We start from the raw sequence: 19353 nt of genomic DNA on the forward strand, positions 1-19353 counted from the left end.
ACCTATAACACGTCCAGTCCACACATCACCAGTGGCCCTTGGCCAACTGCTAATGACTATAAACAAGTGCAGGTGGTTAAATTCCCTGATTGAGCCGTATTTTCCCTCATAAGCACAACGGGCCCCTATTAGCAAGCCTTGTTCTCTCTCTGAGAGAAACAGAGAGAATTTAAAAAGACTTCAATAAAAGGCTCTTAGTAGGAGTAGGAATCCAGACCAAATCCAAATGGATATTTACTATACATTTCTTGAGCACACAATTCAATGCTCTCACATACGTGTATAATGCACACGGATAATGTCAAAGCAATCATCTGATAGTTTAGTTCATCAATCGAGCTGTAGTCCATGAAACACAGAACAGGAACACCCTTGCAAGTATTGGAACTTCAAGTCAGTCAGTCTCCAAAGTTACAGCGAGACCCCAGTAGAGCTGGGAAGTCCCACCAACCTCCAGTGGAACTGCCAGAACTAGACCCCAGTAGAGCTGGGAAGTCCCACCAACCTCCAGTGGAACTGCCAGAACTAGACCCCAGTAGAGCTGGGAAGTCCAGTGGAACTGACAGAACTAGACCCCAGTAGAGCTGGGAAGTCCCACCAACATCCAGTGGAACTGACAGAACTAGACCCCAGTAGAGCTGGGAAGTCCCACCAACCTCCAGTGGAACTGACAGAACTAGACCCCAGTAGAGCTGGGAAGTCCCACCAACCTCCAGTGGAACTGCCAGAACTAGACCCCAGTAGAGCTGGGAAGTTCCACCAACCTCCAGTGGAACTGCCAGAACTAGACCCCAGTAGAGCTGGGAAGTCCAGTGGAACTGACAGAACTAGACCCCAGTAGAGCTGGGAAGTCCCACCAACATCCAGTGGAACTGACAGAACTAGACCCCAGTAGAGCTGGGAAGTCCCACCAACCTCCAGTGGAACTGACAGAACTAGACCCCAGTAGAGCAGGGAAGTACAGTGGAACTGACAGAACTAGACCCCAGTAGAGCTGGGAAGTCCCACCAACCTCCAGTGGAACTGACAGAACTAGACCCCAGTAGAGCTGGGAAGTCCCACCAACCTCCAGTGGAACTGACAGAACTAGACCCCAGTAGAGCTGGGAAGTCCCACCAACCTCCAGTGGAACTGACAGAACTAGACCCCAGTAGAGCTAGGAAGTCCAGTGGAACTGACAGAACTAGACCCCAGTAGAGCTGGGAAGTCCAGTGGAACTGACAGAACTAGGCCCAACGAAGGTGACCGTATTCCCCTCCGGTAATGAACGTCTCTTCCCCTCAGGGTTGACGAAAGACTTGCCTCTCAATGAGACCCTTTGTACTTCCCCCAAATGGGGGTTTCTCTCCCTCTCCTCTCCTCTCCTCCTCCCATCACTGCCACTTCTCCTGATCCCCCATCATCAGTCAGTCTGCCTGCCTTAAAAAAAGGCCTGGGACGAGAAGGGAAGGGGAAGGAGATTCCAATGAGGACAGAACAGACATGGAGAAAGTCTAAATACCCAGTGGCCCTTGAGTGAAGTGGCAGGGAGGGCAAACCGAGGCAGAGGGGCATCCCAAAAGGCAGCATTTTCCCTATTTAGTGCACTACTTTTGACCAGGGCCCATAGGGTAGTAGGGTGCCATCTGAGTCGCACACAGGGTTTCCAATGACGGCGGTGAAGTGGAGGATGTCGAAAGTCAGAAGGTGAAAGGAGACTAAATAGTGAGAGATTGATCTGTTTTCACTAGCTAATGACTTGGCTAGCAGTCCTGCAGGTTTCACTGAACAGTGTGCTAAAAACAGGGGAGGGATGGATGGACCTTTTCTACATTGGCTTGAGTTCAAGATCAACTGCCGATACGCAAATTTAACAAAATAATTTGACCAACAAAATCTGTCTGATTTAACTTACTTCATATGCTAGCTTTTTCATTTAAATATTATCTCTACCCCATGTGGTTGGAACTCAACTTAAAACACAGCGGGAACACATTTTAGAAAAACTCGTCTCTGAGCTGTGGGTGTCATGACACATTTCTCATTGAAGGCTAAACTCAATCATATCTGACAACCTGTCATCTCTATTACCTTGTAGTGGTTGGAGGTTGTAGTTGTACAGAGCCGACCCAGCGTCTGGGGTGTAACAAGAGTAGAACTGATGGTCCCGCACAGCAGCACTCTCTCTGCTTTGGCTGTGGCCCCATACTCATGCACACACACACACACACACACACACACACACACACACATGCATTCACGCACACACACACAGGTGGGATGCAGCAAGCAGGGTTTAGGGAGACGCGCTCTCCACGTCAGCAGGACCCATGCTTGGCCCCTCATATCACAATCAAGGGGATTCCTTCCTCTCTCAAATGATACTGGAATCACTGAGCTCTACTGCATGTAATTATGAGAGCCTGGTACCCAGGCTTGGTAAGATTGATAGTAGCTGAGTCTGAGGACAATTCACAATCAGGGTCTCAGTTGGTAAAAACCTTCACTGTTCTGTTCTTTCTTTTGAGAGTGCAGCTCAAGATTATAGTATTATTTGGAAAACTTGGATGAGGCTACTCCATTGTAGCCCTTTACTGCAGTCAATGACCAAAATTATAAAATGATAAAGATATATTTTTTTAAACAACGAAAATCCAGTGTTTCTATGTCAAACCTTTTTGTTATATTTCAGCCTTCGGTGATGTATATAAAGTATACTATTGGGATGCAAACTCAACTCTATATCTGACATGGTACAGGTGTCTTCTTTGTTCAAGCCCTTAACCATGTGTGTGAGGCGTACACTTCTGTTTTAAAGTAGATTGGTTCAAGACTCCCAAGAAACACTCGGAGACCCCGATTTAGCCCACTGCAGTAAAAGGTTAAAGCCCGAGCAGCAGAATTCTGAGTGTCTTTTATTTGACCATGGGATTATACATGTCGTTAATGTTCTTTCTGTACAGTAGGCATGTTAATTAAGGTATCCGACAAATGGACGAAATGAGTGTAGTGTTTGTTGTTACTGTCTCTGATGCGCTCAGTAGGCCAATGGTCCTTCTGTAGACTAATTGTTGGTGTAACATGGTTTGTCTTCCACCCAACGCTTGAGCGTGTACACACTAATTAACTAGCTAAGCAGGCCCGGACTAGAATAAGGTCACAAATCACGTTGTTCATTTATCCTTTTCTAACGGCGGAATTTCACAAGTCATGGATACATGGTCTAATTATAATGACTGAGGGAAGAGGTTTTCAACAACGTCTCACTTTAATGACCACACAATGACACAGTCTATCATACTGCATAGCTTGTCTCATGGGCAATGGGTGGCCATTGTGTTGTTTGCCTCGGGATGTCAAAAGCACTAACCTTTTAGTTCAGGACCAGGCAACCCTGCGGGACTTCGTGCCTTTGATTTAACCGACCGGGAAGACCAGGTGTGTTGAATTGAGGCAATCACTGAACTGATCATTTAGCTCAGTTGGTCAGGTGTGGTGCCGAGTTGAAACAAAAGCCGGCAGCACCCACAACACTCCAGGAACAGGGTTGCCTACCGCTGCTTTAGTTGATTGCTTAATAAAACGGAAATTCAAAACGGTGATTTCTCCACGGATTGAATTCCTTGTTAAAATATCCCTTATCTGATTGTGACTCGTTCCGATCTCCGTTAATCTCATACTCGGTTAGATGTTAGAGGCTTGAGTTTCGTGTTTGACTGTGTACTCTTCTCTCTTTGTGTGGGCGACGACTTTCCCAGGCTGAGCACTTTATCGTTACACACTGCTCTATTTGCCTGGGTTGTTTGCGCCCCTTGCGATTGGTATTCAGCCCCTGAATTACAGGGGTCAGGGGTGTCCTATTGGGGATGTGTAAGAGAGGGAGAGAGAGAGAGAGGGAGAGAGAGAGGGATGGCTGGAGAGGGTGGTGGAGTCAAGTCACTGCAGCAGCCTTAAGAAAAGAATGGCCCCAGCCTCATCCAGGCCCCTCAGCCGACAAACAGGCGTATTGTCGCAAGTGTGCACAGGGCTTGTTCAACAATATTTGCCAGAACGTTAAAGAGGTTTTGAATAGTCTAGTGTGTGTGACCAAAGGAAAGCTAGGTGGGATGTAGCTTACTGACACACAGAGACAAGCAGCTGCTACTGCAGACAGACTACAGAACATGTCAAAGGATGTGACTGAAGTTCTTGGCCAGGGGTCTGAGACTAGAGTGGAGATATCCTCCTGGCTGAGCCCTGTTGGCTGTTGCAATGTGTGGCCTGGCCTGCTGCTTAGTGCGGAAGTGAGAGCGACGGCAGTGAGCGCGACATAGGTAGAGCTGGAGCAAGAATGGAGCAGGCTCCCGTCGCGACGTCGAAAAAGAAAGGGGGATGAAAGAAAGGCAGTGGGGGAGCAGGGTCAGGGGAGTGATATTTGGTCCTATTTGGTCTGGGATTCACAGGCTCGTGAGGCTACAGGCTTCACAGACTCCTGCCGACCATCTCTCCATAAAAAGCCTGGCTGTGTTAAGTGTTTGTTCTTTCTGTTCATGCTAACTCTTTTGTGGCGATTTTCACATGTGAGGGGAAAAATACTTGAGTGAAAAATGTTTTGGCATTGGTCATCTTTAAATAAAACAACAGACGTTCCTCATTAACTGTTGTGATAACAACAGCTGACGTGTGGTGCAGGCGAGCCTCTTTTTAGTGCCAATAAAATAGTACGTTTAGGGTCTTTGTGTTTTTTAACAGAGTTTTGTTTCTCGTTAACATTGTGTGTTTATTGTCTTTACTCTGTCCTGTTTGTTTGAAAACGTTCCACGAAGGGCATTAAACTCTCTTTATTCTCCTGTTCCTTATCAAGGTCGTTGTTATGACCTTGGAACGTTTCCGTTCTATGTTCAGTTACGTTCATACCTTCTCATTGTAGACTTGTGTGATTTTCTTCTGCTGAGAGGAGAGGAGAGCAGAGGACAGCACCGAGCGGAGATCTAGGAGGGGCAGCCAGCTGATCTCTGGACCGTATTCAAATTATTTGGGCATCGCGCGCCCCGTCCTGGGGGTACCAGCGGGAGTTGCATTATAGGGTGATCTGGGAGCAGAGAGTCAGAGGGGTCAGGGCCACAGATCGTTATCTGTACCTGCCATGCACACTAGGGGCCTCTGGGACCCGGCCGGCGCCCCACAAAGCACAGTGCAGGGACAGAACTTGTGTGAGTCAGCATTCCAAGGCCATTCCTCTCACTTTGTAGTCTGACAACATGACGGACAGGCCCGTCCCCACGACACAGGAAATGGCCCCACTCCAGCAGGTCTGCACAATGCCACAGAGTATTGTGATTTAAGAGGAGTGGTTATTTGAGGGTATATGCTTTTGTCTCAAGATGGCCAACGCTTGTTTTAACCTTTCCTCTCTCTGGTGTCTGAGCTTTATTTAGTTTTAGAGACTAGCAACAAAAAAAATGCAAGCTCTGGTGAAAAAACATATGGCTTAAGAAATGTAATTGTGTTCTAGAATAAGGATGGTAACTTGACTGATCGATCGTATTGTCATTGCTTTTCAATTGAAGTAGGCGATTTAGTCCGACAGCCACAGCCAGTCCGACAGCCACAGCCACTGTGGTGTTTAGTAATGCAGTCTTCTAGTGGGGTTCTACCACAGAGTGGGCCTTTTTAAAGCTGTTGTGTGAGTGACTCATGCTTGAGTCATATTCCCCCTCTGAAGTGTTCGTCACGGAAACATGCCCGGGGTTCTGTTTTTATTGGCCGAAAACACCATAAAGCAAAGCACACCTGACATTCAAAACTCCAGCAGACAGACAGGCAGGCAGGCAGCACAACAACAATGCTCCACAGCTGTTTTAAACACAACATGCTGAAACAGAGGAGTGTTGCCTCTGTAACTAACTGACTCCCTTCCCCTCAGCAGATCACTGTCCGTCTTCTCCGTAGTCTTGTAGCAGTGGATCTATCTGTGTGTCTTTCTCCCCTGTCTGTGGGACAGGCGTTTTCCCCCATAGTGATGTTTTGTCACCAGAATAATAGGCCTCTTTGTGTGACTGCGCAGGGTGGTTGAGTGGGTGCAAACCAAAACAGGCTCATTAACAGTGTAGGCCAAGTTAATGCAGCATTAATAATGGTAGGGGGTGAATTACGGGAGGGGATAATGGGGGAGAGAGGGGTTGAGGGGTCGGGGAGGGACAGGAGACAAAGAGTAGCCAGGACTGGGTCACCTAAACATGACAGAGTGAAGCGGATCCCAACACCCACACCATGATGTGGCCACACTCAACACTCACTGACCTATTCCGGAAAAGTGACTTCATCTGTGAGAACGGAGGATATTGATCTTTCACAATGGGAAACTCACATTGACAGGTGTTCATAAGTATGACAGAACACATCAGTAAAAAGATTTCATCTGACCTGGGCCCCTGTTTTTAAACATAGGACTCGGATGACTCTATATAAGTCCGCTAGAATCAATCACACATGAAAATGACTGCAAGCTGCTATTTTAATTCCACACGCGTACATATTAGCCACTAATTCCATCCCTTACGGGACACCTGCCATTACATTTCTCACATATCAACAAAAGGCTTCACCACTCGGGGGGACGTTGTCAGTAGCGTAGCCCAAAGAGAGCCCCGAGGCAGGCAGAAGAGGCAGCATGGGCGTCCTGAGCCAGTCAACCCAGTGGACCAGTTGGGGGATTGGCCAACCCTGAGCAGGGTTTATTCCATCACCCAGACAGGTCCATTGTTCACACGCAGCGGGGGAGAACAAAAGGCGAGCGCTCTGGAGAGTTCAGGAGGCTGCATGTGTTCACCTGATTCACTGACTGGGTCCAATCCCCCCCATGGGGGAAACAGTGTTGGAATGTCCCGGTGCTTAGGCCCTCACATCTATTAGTCTTTGGGTGATAACATTTGTTTTTACATCTGGTGGAGCACCGCAGCAGGCCCTCTCACTTTCTCATCGTCACACACACACCCCTCCACACATACACACACACACATGCAGAGACACTGGGTTCTAATGGGACCATACTGTACATTGCATTGCCTGATCTGGACTGGCCTGGAGGACTAAACCACATTTGATGGTAAAAAAAAAACAATCCAACTCTTCATGCTATTTCATCCACTCAGGGACATTCCCACAATTATACAGAGTGGAATCCTTTCTGTGTCTGTCTTTAAGTCAGAATATACTTTCATCCGGTGTTGACAGTCCTATTGCTTTTCTGTTATACAGGCAAAAATAACATCCCTCTTGTTTCAGGTCCAAACTGATCCCAGATCTGGATGGCGTAATGAGCTCACTGGGATTAATGGATATCCTGAGAGGAGAGACCTCAGCAGTGAAATTAAAAGCTTTTCTGTTTGACTAGCAGAATGACAGGGGAAATTAGCCTCACGCAAACAGGAAATACCTCCAGTACAATCTGCCTGGGGTCCTAACTACAAAACCCCATGCCAACTGCTGCTACACACAGGGCCTCGTGCTGCACGGCACTCTGGGAGATGGCAGGGGAACAAGCGGCTTTAGATTTTCAGATTGGCTTTCGGAATAGCTGTCAGTAGCCTCTCAATTTAAAAGCTTTGAAAATACAAAATGTGATTCTAAGGAATTACACCGAAAGCTCCACCGTCCTCCCTGTTACTGGTCAATTTGAATTGTTAACCTCAGTGTAATATTTACGGTAACCCCACCATGAGCTGCGGGACAGGGAGTGGAGGGGGAAGATATCAGAATTCGTCAGCTAGGTCCTGAGCCACCTACCAATAACCTCCATGCATCACTGTGTGCAGAAGGTGAGCATGCTGCGTTGTGCCGGTGGCTGCCTGGCTGGTATTAACAAACATCCCGATGGGCCTCCTCTGTCCTCCTCCACGGCCTCGCGACAAGCACCGTGTTGTTAGCACGCTGTTTGTGTAATTTAGGTACTTAACGACCGCAAGGGTCTCCCAGAGACTGATTAGACCGTGGATGTAATCGCCCAGCAGCATCACACCATCGACTACAGCTCTGATTTATCACCACACCACTTAATAGCGCTGCTTAACACACAGGTTTGTCCTGATTAAGTAATTACCTTAAACCAGAAGTTTATTATCTGTACGACTGAGCCCGGTGATAAAAAGAAAAAAAGGAGACTGTCGAGAAAAGCCAAGGAAGATGGTGTACCTGGTGAATGAGGGACATAATTCAAATACAATACATTAAATATGGAGCTGCCGCGGCTGTCAGAGTGCCGCCCTGCTAACATTCATTTTACCCCACTGGAACACTTTACAGGGGGCGGGTGGGATTATGCCTCACTGAAGGGTGTAGGTACCGGCTGAACGGAGGCCCATTAGATCTGCAAATTAAAACAAGGTCCTTGTTCATCTCAAACAAAAGGGGGGCGGGGGGACTTTTTTTTGGAGCTCTGAAAATAACACCCGAAAACGAGTGACTGTTTTACGGAAAAGACTGTGACCATGTCAGCTGATTAATGGTGTTGTGTGAAGTGGCGCCTCGATGAGGTTGGATCTCAGTCTGGGAGTATTCTCTTTCCATGGTGTGGGACGTTACTAAAAGGAGGGGGGAGCTAAATAATGGATGCTGGGAATGTTTAAGAATGATGCACCATTCTTCTCCTCTTCTTCTCCTCATTGTATACAGCCCTGTCGGTGGCGGACGGCTGTAAGCCGGAAATAGCCAGCGCTTCCTGCCTCCTCCTCCGCGCTTCCCTAAGCTCCTCTCCATGCTTCCTAGTCTGATCCCTCTAACAACGCTAAAATAGAACCAGTCTTCCAACAGCCCTGTCCTTTCAGCACTTTATAAACAGTCCCTTCTGACTCGGTGGGACGCTGCCCAGTATCTATGACCTGTCAAGTGAAATGTGCAACTCTGTAACTTCTGTATTTGCAAACAAGGAAACGGTCTTTGTGACACACATCCCGTGACCTTTACTATTGCTGCCTAGCGGTTTGACTTCTCGCTGTTTGTTTGTCCGAGGTACTTTACTGCTGGTTGTGATGTGACGCAGGTCCCCTCTCGCTGGCTTTCATACAGGGATGTTTAGAAAGAGCTCCAAGTCTTCCCAAAAATGGGACGCTCCACAACAACGAAGCCTTTTCAAACAGGCCAACAGTTGTGGTCGCTACAGAAACCACTCTGTGGTGGTGGGTGGACAGAGAAGCTCCTATTTCAGCCCAGATTACCAGAGGTCTTCTCTGTGAATGCTAGTATAAGACGTTTGGCCTGGCTCCTCTCCGCCCACATTGTCCTCTGACCTCTGTGTCCTTAGCTTATACAAACTCTGTACAAAGAACTTGTTCAGCAGGAGTGACCTGCCTGCCCAGCACTCTCTCCATTAAAGAGGTGTGGTCAGGAGAGAGACAGAGGGGGACTTTAGCTTCTAAACTCCTCACTGAATTCCATTTGATCACCCTCAGGCCAGAGTCATCGAGGGTTGCTTTCGAAATCGCTGCAGTGAAACACAGCAAGGCTGTTGCAATTGACGCAGCATAGCGTTCAGTTCAACAGGTTCTGGATGGAGAAACAATCTCAGCCAGGGAGTTTCTTGTAAAACATAAAGTAGGACCAGCTGCTGCGGGGTACGGCCTGGAGAGGGATGCCCCCTGTTGCTTTGGATCCTGGACCGACCGGTGCCTTAGTATGGGGGGGGGGGGGGGTTCCCGATTGGAGACGGTCCTTCTCCTCGACCGTCTGCTTTTGAGGCCCTCAAATTTGTCTTGAAATACCTTACATCAAAATGTTTTATAATGACCTGAGCCTCATAAAACCTACATTTCATTTCTTGCTTTTTTTTTTTTCAATTTTCCATGCGTGGCCAGCTGTGCTCTCTTGTGTTTCCGGACATAAATAATACAATCCCTGTGTCCCTGGGTCTGGTTTTGGTTAAGAGACTGTAAAGCTGTTGTTAAAGCCGTTTCATGCTAACCCTAATACAGTAACGTGACATTGAAAAGTACCTTAAAATGATCTGTGTGTCTTACACAAAAGTCTGCGCAATCAGGTCTCTTCCAACAGCCCTGCTGAGAAAGGACCTTCAATTACAAAATATTGACTATATTTTGTAAATGTACTAATATATCTTAAGTAAATTAAACTAGAATTGATTTAATGTGTGTTTCATTGGGCTCTGTCTCTGAGCCTGTAATAACCCTGAATAATGATTTCTCTCTCAGCTAAATAATACTGTGCCATTTCGGGAATTTGATTCGACTAGACTAGAGTGTGACTGAGTGAGTAGCTGGGTACACTATACTACCCTGTCAGTGCTGTCTACAGAGTCTGCTGTCTACCACCTGCTCAGACGTCTGACGAGGCCCGTGCTGTTACTGTTTGAATGGGTAGTTGTTGTCGCAGGGGGCTAGAAGAAGAAGCCTCTTCCCAATGCTGTCAGGCCCGGTTTGCGTCGGGCTCCAGTTCTCCTTGATGCAGTCCATCATCCCCCTTAGTTCAAAGACTGACTAGCTGCAGGTCTTTGTCAAAAGCCCAGTTGGAGATCTTTTATGTTCAAGATGTAGGATTTCTTAGGATGACTTTGATTCTTTATTTATTCCACTCCTCTTGTGCGATAGAGCCAATATTTTAGGCGAAACTGCTCAGCTTGCTCTGAAATTCATGTTGCTTTATTGTAGCCGCGTTTTGCCTTTTGAAACGTAGCTTTTGAGAAGCCCAACTCTTATTTTTGAGTCTGAACTATTTTTCTCTCCGTCTCACCCTCTTCTTCCCTGTTCTGCAGCCCCGCACCACGTCTTCCCGACGTTCCACACGCCCATCCCGATTGACATGCGTCACCACGATGGAAGATATCACTATGAACCCCACACCCTACATGCCATGCATGGGTAAGTCTTCTTCAGGCTGGTCTCTACTGTATACACAAGCTGTTTACACTAATACATAGCAATTAGCTATTAGATAGCCTTGTTTTAGCCAACGCTGCATAGCATTTAAAGGGCAACCTTCCATTTGGAAGGATGAGAGCAAAAGTGTTGCCCAGATTTAATATCACAGATTAAATATTATTATCTTTAAAAAGTACAAATGACTATCCAATGTCAGTTAATACAGAATGTTACCATTCTTCCTCACATACCTCATTTCCTATAACTGTTGATGATTATGGGGGACAGCTTTGCTTTTTGCCAAGTATCAACCTACTAGCCTGTGGCAAGCCAATACACATCCTCTTTCCATTAGTTAGCTATACAGTGCTGGATCCATCACAAATGACATGACGCACACACACACACACACACACACACACACACACACACACACACACACACACACACACACATACACAACTTTCCCCCTCTACCTACAACAGTCCTCTACATTCATTACTGTGTTATAGTGGTCCTAATCTGTTTGGTCCCAAGAAAACAGCATCATTAGGCTCTCACACCGTACAGAGGTCTCCAGTACAGCATAGTAATTGGTTCTATGACGGTTACATGTACATTCATTCAACTTTCAGGTTACTGTGCCGTCCGTTGGATGATTAGCTTGGTTAGTAGTGGCCACGATTGGTTTGGTAGCGACATCTCAGTTCTTTCACAAGTTAAATTGAACCAGAACGTTTTTTGTCTTTGCTATAGTAAAGACGTTACCTTTATCTTAAAAACGATAGTGGTAAAACACAAAAAAGTCAATTGAATTCTGGAAATAGTGTTCGGCTTCATTTCCATTTCAATTCAGTAGATTTGATGGTGATACATACTGTTTGCCTGGCTTCGGCAGGGCTATTTATCACAGCACCAGGGAAGTAGAGGGGGTAGAAAAACCTGTCTCTACACACGGCCACCTTGATTAATGTGATTTGATCTTGACAGTGGACCCCTAATTCATCAAGACCTTGATCTAGCTGTCTTTCCCCGTGCCTGTGCCAAATTCACTCTAATTACAGGAACATTGCACAGCAAATTAAGTGTGGTGTCATTTGTCGAGGAGACGCGGCAGTCAGGCCCACTTTATTACACGCTGGTGGCTGCGTGTCAGAGGTCCCCTGCTTGATTGTCGAACATGACATCTCCATACAGTCCCCTTTCTCATTGTTTACACATAACATAATGAGAGGGCTGCTTATTTTGTCACAGCTGTCATAAAGTGGGGAGGAAGCAGCGGCAGTGGGAGGAAGTGGGAAGCGGAAAGAGACGCTCAGAGTCTCTTCTTCTGAGCTTTTTCTACTGTAATAGAGGAGAGATTTTTAATCACTGTCAAATGGGAGGACAGGAGCAGTCCTGGGCTCAAAGCAGTGGTTCAGCTAGAGACCGAGAACAGTAGGGATGGGGATGCTAACCTCCTTTGCTGTGCCGGGTAGCTATGTAGGAGCTTGGACTGAAGCTATGATATAAACCACCCGCATGGAGTGTGTGCGTCGGCACAAGCTGTCCCGGCTTTCATAGCACTATGACAAATCACGCTTGTTCTAGAAACTTCCCAAAAGTTATTACGAGTTTAGTTTTCCACCCGAAGACCTGTTGTAAGAGACAACCACAGCTACAGCATAGTTAGGTACTTTCCAACGGATTACAATTCAGAGAGAATATGATGTCTTTTTAACATGCATTATTCCCAGAGAGAATTTTTTTGTACTTTTATCACTATGATCATTCAAAAACAAAGTGCACAAGTTGTGGCCCAAACAGATATTTTTGCTCCCATGCTGAGTATTCCAGACTAGGGGGGGAAAAAACAACACCGTGCCTCAGTCTGCCCATTATTATCTATGAGGAGGAGGATTGCGTTAAATCTACCAAACAGCCCAGGGCTATAAGAACAGATCAAGTCACTGACAGAGGCTGCCAGTGAGTGCAACATTCCCATTAATATCCTAACACTGTAGCTTCTGGCTCTGTTGCTCTGTGACTTCAGTTCTAACGACTCTATAATCGCTGTCTCATTCCCATTTCCCATCTGTTTGTTTAGAGCTGTCAGGAACAACTCTGCAGAGATTACTTGTTTGGTTGATTGGTAAAGTCATTGTCAGCCCAGAAGGTACATATTTAAGAGGCTAATCATGTAGTTTCTTCCCATTGTGGATCGCTATGAGTCAGGCAAGCAAGACTATTTATAATGTCATTACGGCAGTACTGTTTCTACAGTTGTACCTTTCAGCTGTAGTTTTAATGTTACAGGTTGGCCAGCTTTCCTAGTAGGTAGCAATCAGTGGAGGCTCCTCAGAGGAGGAAAGGGAGGACCATCCTCCTCAGTGAATTTAATAAAATAAAATGTTTAAAACATTTAAAAAGTTACTTTTTAGATAAAACTATACTAAATATATTCACATGTCAACAAATAATTGATTAAAACACTCTGTTTTGTAATGAAGGTGAGAGAGAGTGAGAGAGAGAGAGAGAGAGAGAGAGAGAGAGAGAGAGAGAGAGAGAGAGAGAGAGAGAGAGAGGATAGTTGAACAATTTTGAGCAAATACATTTTTTTTAAATGAAGGAGAAGCAAGGGAGAGAGAGATTTCATCATTTTTTTTCACTTTAAGTTTTACTTACTTGGCAAATGCAGTTGGCTAATTTAGCCTACTCAAACACCCGGCTCAAATAGAGGGATACTATGTTAGCTAGCTGGCTATGACTATCCAACACAACACTGGAAGTCTTCCAAATCAAGGTAAGCTTTTGATTTGATGAATTTATTTCCCCCGGGACCCGCCGGTGTAACTGCCAAACTGCTTACTGACTATACACTGTAATGTTACTGCATATTTGTAGCGGGTTTACTAACACATTAGTTCTATTAGCTATGTTGACTAGGAACGTTACTTTAGTTAAAATGGGGACTACGTTGTAGGCTGTGTGTAGCGGTTATGGTTACATGGTTTGGCTTGGAAAAGTTTTTTCGCCTGATCACACACAGCTGATGTGTTGTGCATTGAAGTCCACAAAGGAAGGGAAAAGGTGAGAGGAGGAGAGTCCATAGAGGTGAGAAGGAATACAACAAGGATGCTATGAAAGTGAACCGTGTTTAAGGTGATCAGGGGTGTTGTCACACCCTGACCTTAGAGAGCTTTTTATGTCTCTATTTTGGTTTGGTCAGGGTGTGATTTGGGTGGGCATTCTATGTTCATTTTTCTGTGTTTTGGTATTTCTTTGTTTTGGCCGGGTATGGTTCTCAATCAGGGACAGCTGTCTATCGTTGTCTCTGATTGGGAACCATACTTAGGTAGCATTTTCCCACCTGTGTTTTGTGGGTAGTTGTTTTCTGTTTAGTGTTCTGCACCTGACAGGACTGTTTCAGTTTTGTTTCTCACTTTGTTATTTTGTTCTAGTGTTTAGTGTTAATAAAAATCATGAACACTTACCACGCTTTGGTCCGATCCTTATTCATCAGACGACCGTTCCAGGTGTAATCATTATGCTGATTCTGTGGAAAAAAGAAACTCTTGTTTGCCACTGTTGGACTAATGATTACACCGTAGTTAAACTCTCTCGACCTGTGTGCACCTACCTTTGTGTAAAAAAATAATAATTAACGTCCTCCCTCATCATAAACAGCACTGACTGCCACTGGTAGCAATACTGAGCTGACCAGAGTCAACAAAGGATGGTTGTGGCCACAGAAATAGTGATATGTTAACATTTCGTTGTTTCAGACCCTCTAATCCAATTAACTGTTTGTTGTAAGTAATTTCTCCCTCGTTCTGCATATGTGGAACTGCTGAAAGTATTACATGTTAAATTTAAGCCCAAACCATCCATATCATGTTGCAGTCCAGGCCCATATAAATCTACAGCAGTTCATTCTAGCCCTGAAGTGGACGATGTGATTTATCTAAATCACAGCTCCAGCCCTGAGGTAGCTACAGACGAGACACCGTCACATTGTAATTCATCTCTAGTGTCGCTCACCGCAGTGGCCCAGCGCAGGTACATGACACACACAGACAGGCACACACAAACACACACACCAGCCATACATGCACCACACACACAAAGCATACACACACATATAGTTATCCACACCTCATTATACAAATTATGTCATATTGAGCACACTTTAAATCCAGACAGCCTATATAAAACCACTGAACACTTACAGTACAGTAGAATTAGGTCATGTCTGCGGAGGAGGCGTGTAAATTAAATCATTACCCAAAGTGTTTCAGACAGAACACTAAGTGGACTAATTAGAACAAGTATACATCTGCTCCAGCTTTAGCGCTCTCTGCTGGGACTATCCTTGTCTCATCGCTCACTAGCGACTCCTGTGGCGGGCCGGGCGCAGTGCATGCTAACCAGGTCACCAGGTGCACGGTGTTAGGCTAGCAACTCGTCGGTCTAGTCCTGCATTGTGCAGCATGCCTCCTGCTCAACATGCCTCCTTGATCTCACACCCGCCGGGCGCCAGGCCCAGATCTGCATAGTAATGATGAAACCTTTCCACGGGAGGGCATTTGAATATTGTATTAGTTATGCTCTCTCTACATCCTATCTTTTTCTTTTTTATATATATTTTTTTTACCCCCTTTTCATGGTATCCAATTGTTAGTAGTTACTGTCTTGTCTCATCGCTACAACTCCTGTACGGGCTCGGGAGAGACGAAAGTCGAAAGCCATGCATCCTCCGAAACACAACCCAACCAAGCCGCACTGCTTCTTAACACAGCGCGCATCCAGCGCACATGTGTCGGAGGAAACACTGTGCACCTGGTGACCTGGTTAGCATGCACTGCACCCAGCCCGCCACAGGAGTCGCTAGTGTGCAATGAGACAAGGATATCCCTACCGGCCAAACCCTCCCTAACACAGACGACGCTAGGCCAATTGTGTGTCGCCCCATGGACTTCCCGGTTGCGGCCGGCTGCGACAGAGCCTGGGCTTGAACCCAGAGTCTCTGGTGCCACAGCTAGCACTGCGATGCAGTGCCCTTGACCACTGTGCCACCCGGGTGTCCCTTTACATCCTATCATTTCTCGTTTTTGCATGCAAAAACTGACTAAAGAGATCAATATTTATGTGATTCATATTTAAAAGTCATTAGTAAATAGCTTACTGTAACCCCGGCAACCCCGGGGTTGTCTGTTCATGCAGATGACGTGTTAATAGTTAATAGTGGTGCGAGGGTTAATAACTTTGAGGCATTTTAAATATCAATTAGATTGTTATCTCCATCAAATCAAACAACTGGTCTTGCTTCACTCGTGACGCAATCACAATGTATTGCTGCAATAGAATACGACCGTCGGTTTCTCTTTCGCGTCGCAATGTTACATGGACTACATGACCAAAAGTAGCTGGACACCTGATCGTTGAACATCTCATTGCAAAATCATGGGCATTCATATGGAGTTGGTCCCCTCCTTGCTGCTATAACTGCCTCCACTCTTCTGGGAAGGCTTTCCACTAGATGTTGGAACGTTGCTGCGAGGACTTGCTTCCATTCAGCCATGAGCATTAGTGAGGTAAGGTACTGATGTTTGGCGATTAGGCCTGGTTTGCAGTCTGCATTCCAATTCGTCCCAAAGGTGTTCGATAGAGTTGAGGTCAGGGTTCTGTGCAGGCCAGCCAAGTTCTTCCACACTGATCTCGAGAAACCATTTCTGTATGGACCTCGCTTTGTGCACAGGGGCATTGTCATGCTGAAACAGGAAAGGGCCTTCCCCAAACTGTTGCCACAAAGTTGGAAGCACAGAATCATCTAGAATGTCATCGTATGCTGTAGTGTTAAGAGTTCCCTTCACTGGAACTAAGGGGCTTAGCCTGAACCATGAAAAACAACCCCCGACCATTATTTATCTTCCACCAAACTTTACAGTTGGCACTATGCATTGGTGCAGGTTCTCCTGGCATCCACCAAACCCAGATTCGTCCATCTGACTGCCAGATGGTGAAGCGTGATTCATCACTGCAGAGAACGCGTCTCCACTGCTCCAGAGTCCAATGGCAGTCGAGCTTTACACAACTCCAGCCAACACTTGGCATTGTACATGGTGAGCTTAGGCTTGTGCGCGGCTGCTCGGCAATGAAAAGGCTTCCAGAGGCAGTTTAGGACTTGCTAGTGAGTGTTACAACTATGCACAGACGGTTGTTATGTGCTACGCTCTTCAGCACTCGGCAGTCCCGTTCTGTGAGCTTGTGTGGCCTAACACTTTGCGACTGAGCAGTTGTTGCTCCTAGACGTTTCCACCTCACAATAACAACACTTACAGTTGACCGGGGCAGCTCTAGCAGGGCAGAAATTTGACTAACTGACTTTTTGGAAAGGTGGCATCCTATGACGGTGCCACGTTGAAAGTCACTGAGCGCTTCTGTGAGGCCATTCTATTGCCAATGTTTGTCTATGGAGATTGCATGGCCCTGTGCTTGATTTTATACACCTGTCAGCAACAGGTGTGGCTGTAATAGCCAAACCCACTCATTTTAAGGGGTGTCCACATACTTTTGGCCATCTGTTTGGCTCTCTGGACCTAGTAGACTCCTTCCCATGGTGCAGGTAGGTAGACTCAGGGAGATGAAAAGGTCTGTGGCTAAAGGCCCAGAGCGACAGACTGAGCTATAGGCAGACAAGAGCATTTTGCAGCCAGGTTCCAGTCCATAATATCAGGTTGAAGTTTTAAGTTGCCCAGTAATCTAAAGGCTTTCTGTGAATGGAATATCTGTTTCTTCTCAGGCCTCAGACAGAGAGCATTTTATGGTCATCCGTTAGCTAAGGCCCATGGCAGAAAGTTGGCTTTGAGACAAGCCTTGGTCGTCTGGGGGGCATTTACTGGAAACGGAGTGGACTCACTTTGGGTCAAGCACGGACCAACCGGCCCCTGGAGACAGACAGTACTGGGGATAACTGAGAGATTGAGGTCAACCTGGGTCTCTATTCAAAAAGCATCTCAGAGAAGGAGTACAAATAGACAAAAGATTCCAGCTTCAGACACTAAACTGTACAATCGTATCTCATTGGGTAACTAGAGAAACTCTTAAGCATAAAGTTTTGTGAGATTAAGTTGTTTTCAACCTTCTTTAAGTCTTCAGTCTGGGCATATCTATATTTGAATGGGAGATCGAATGTACTAGTTTCTGGTGTTCTGAAGGAAAATGTGTCTGGCGTCTCCTGCGTAGTGTGTAGTCTAGCTTTCCAGACTCATGGCTCCACCCCCAGTGGCTGTAGGAAGAGACTACCTGGTGTGTGCTGCTGTATCCTCTGATCTTCAGCCTGTCAGAGGATCTGTCTGTACAGCTAGCAGCAACCAGGCAGGAGACACACCTCTCATTGACATGCCATGAGTTCCTCACTTCCTCCTCTCCAGGTCAGGTTAGAACTCATATCAGGCACAGTGTGACTATCTTCAGTATCATCCCTGTCTGGGGTTAAAGGAACAATGACTGATGCAATGCTGAAACCAGCTACAGTGCCAGAGCCAGACTAGCATCTTTTTATGTTGAGGGTTGAACCGTCTATCTAGCTGTCTGTCTAGCTGTCTAGCTGTCTATCTATCGATCTGTCTGTCTGTCTGTCTGTCTGTCTGTCTGTCTGTCTGTCTGTCTGTCTGTCTGTCTGTCTGTCTGTCTGTCTGTCTGTCTGTCTGTCTGTCTGTCTGTCTGTCTGTCTGTCTGTCTGCCTGCCTGCCTGCCTGCCTGCCTGCCTGCCTGCCTGCCTTAGTGTGACATCAGGTAATGCCGTAGGGATGTAATATCATTACATTGCATGGTTGCCTTCCACACACACAGTCTGCTCTATGACCCCATCTCTCGCTAATGTATTTCCAGATCAAAGCCCTGATAGGATGAGGAATGACCTGTGTCCCAAATGGCACCATATTAACCATGTAGTGCACTGCTTTTGACCAGGGCCTATAGTTCAGGAGGGGATAGGGTGCCCTCTGGGACGCCGACCATGATATTAGACGTGATCTCATTCTCATTCCAGTCTATATACACAGAGCAAGGAGACAGAGCGTATCAGATTCACCTTAGATTCATTATTCAGGCTTAGACCTGGCTGGCTGACACACTTGGCCTGCCTGCAGAGTTTATACAAATGTCTCAGGTGTGTGTGTGTGTGTGTGTGTGTGTGTGTGTGTGTGTGTGTGTGTGTGTGTGTGTGTGTGTGTGTGTGTGTGTGTGTGTGTGTGTGTGTGTGTGAACGAGTGCTCTGACTGCATTGTGCAGCACGGTCGGCACCACTCTGTAGTATCAGATGGGAAAATGGTTAGGCCTTAGGTTATGTCATGTAAGGACTTAGGTCAGGTGAGATACAGCAAAGGTCCCATTGTTTTACTTTCATTTGTAACTGTTTTTCTTCCCCTTGTAACTTTAAGAAGATCACAGGAACTTGAGATTTCTGGATAAAAGAAACCGTTCAAAGGTTTCCGTCTGTCACAAGAGACAAAATACGTCATGAACCACAGTGTACATGAAC

At 46.2% G+C, this 19353-nt stretch overlaps 1 protein-coding gene across 1 annotated transcript in view; it reads left to right on the forward strand.

Annotated features, from left to right (window-relative positions):
• Window positions 1-19353, forward strand: part of LOC115129690 (zinc finger protein GLI2-like) — an 82291-nt gene that overhangs the window by 24771 nt on the left and 38167 nt on the right. The window contains 1 exon segment of the mRNA XM_029660315.2: window positions 10724-10829. Within this exon segment, the coding sequence (XP_029516175.2) occupies window positions 10724-10829 (106 nt within the window).

This window comes from Oncorhynchus nerka, linkage group LG5 (genome assembly GCF_034236695.1).
Source record: "Oncorhynchus nerka isolate Pitt River linkage group LG5, Oner_Uvic_2.0, whole genome shotgun sequence".
Classification (NCBI taxonomy): Eukaryota; Metazoa; Chordata; class Actinopteri; order Salmoniformes; family Salmonidae; genus Oncorhynchus; species Oncorhynchus nerka.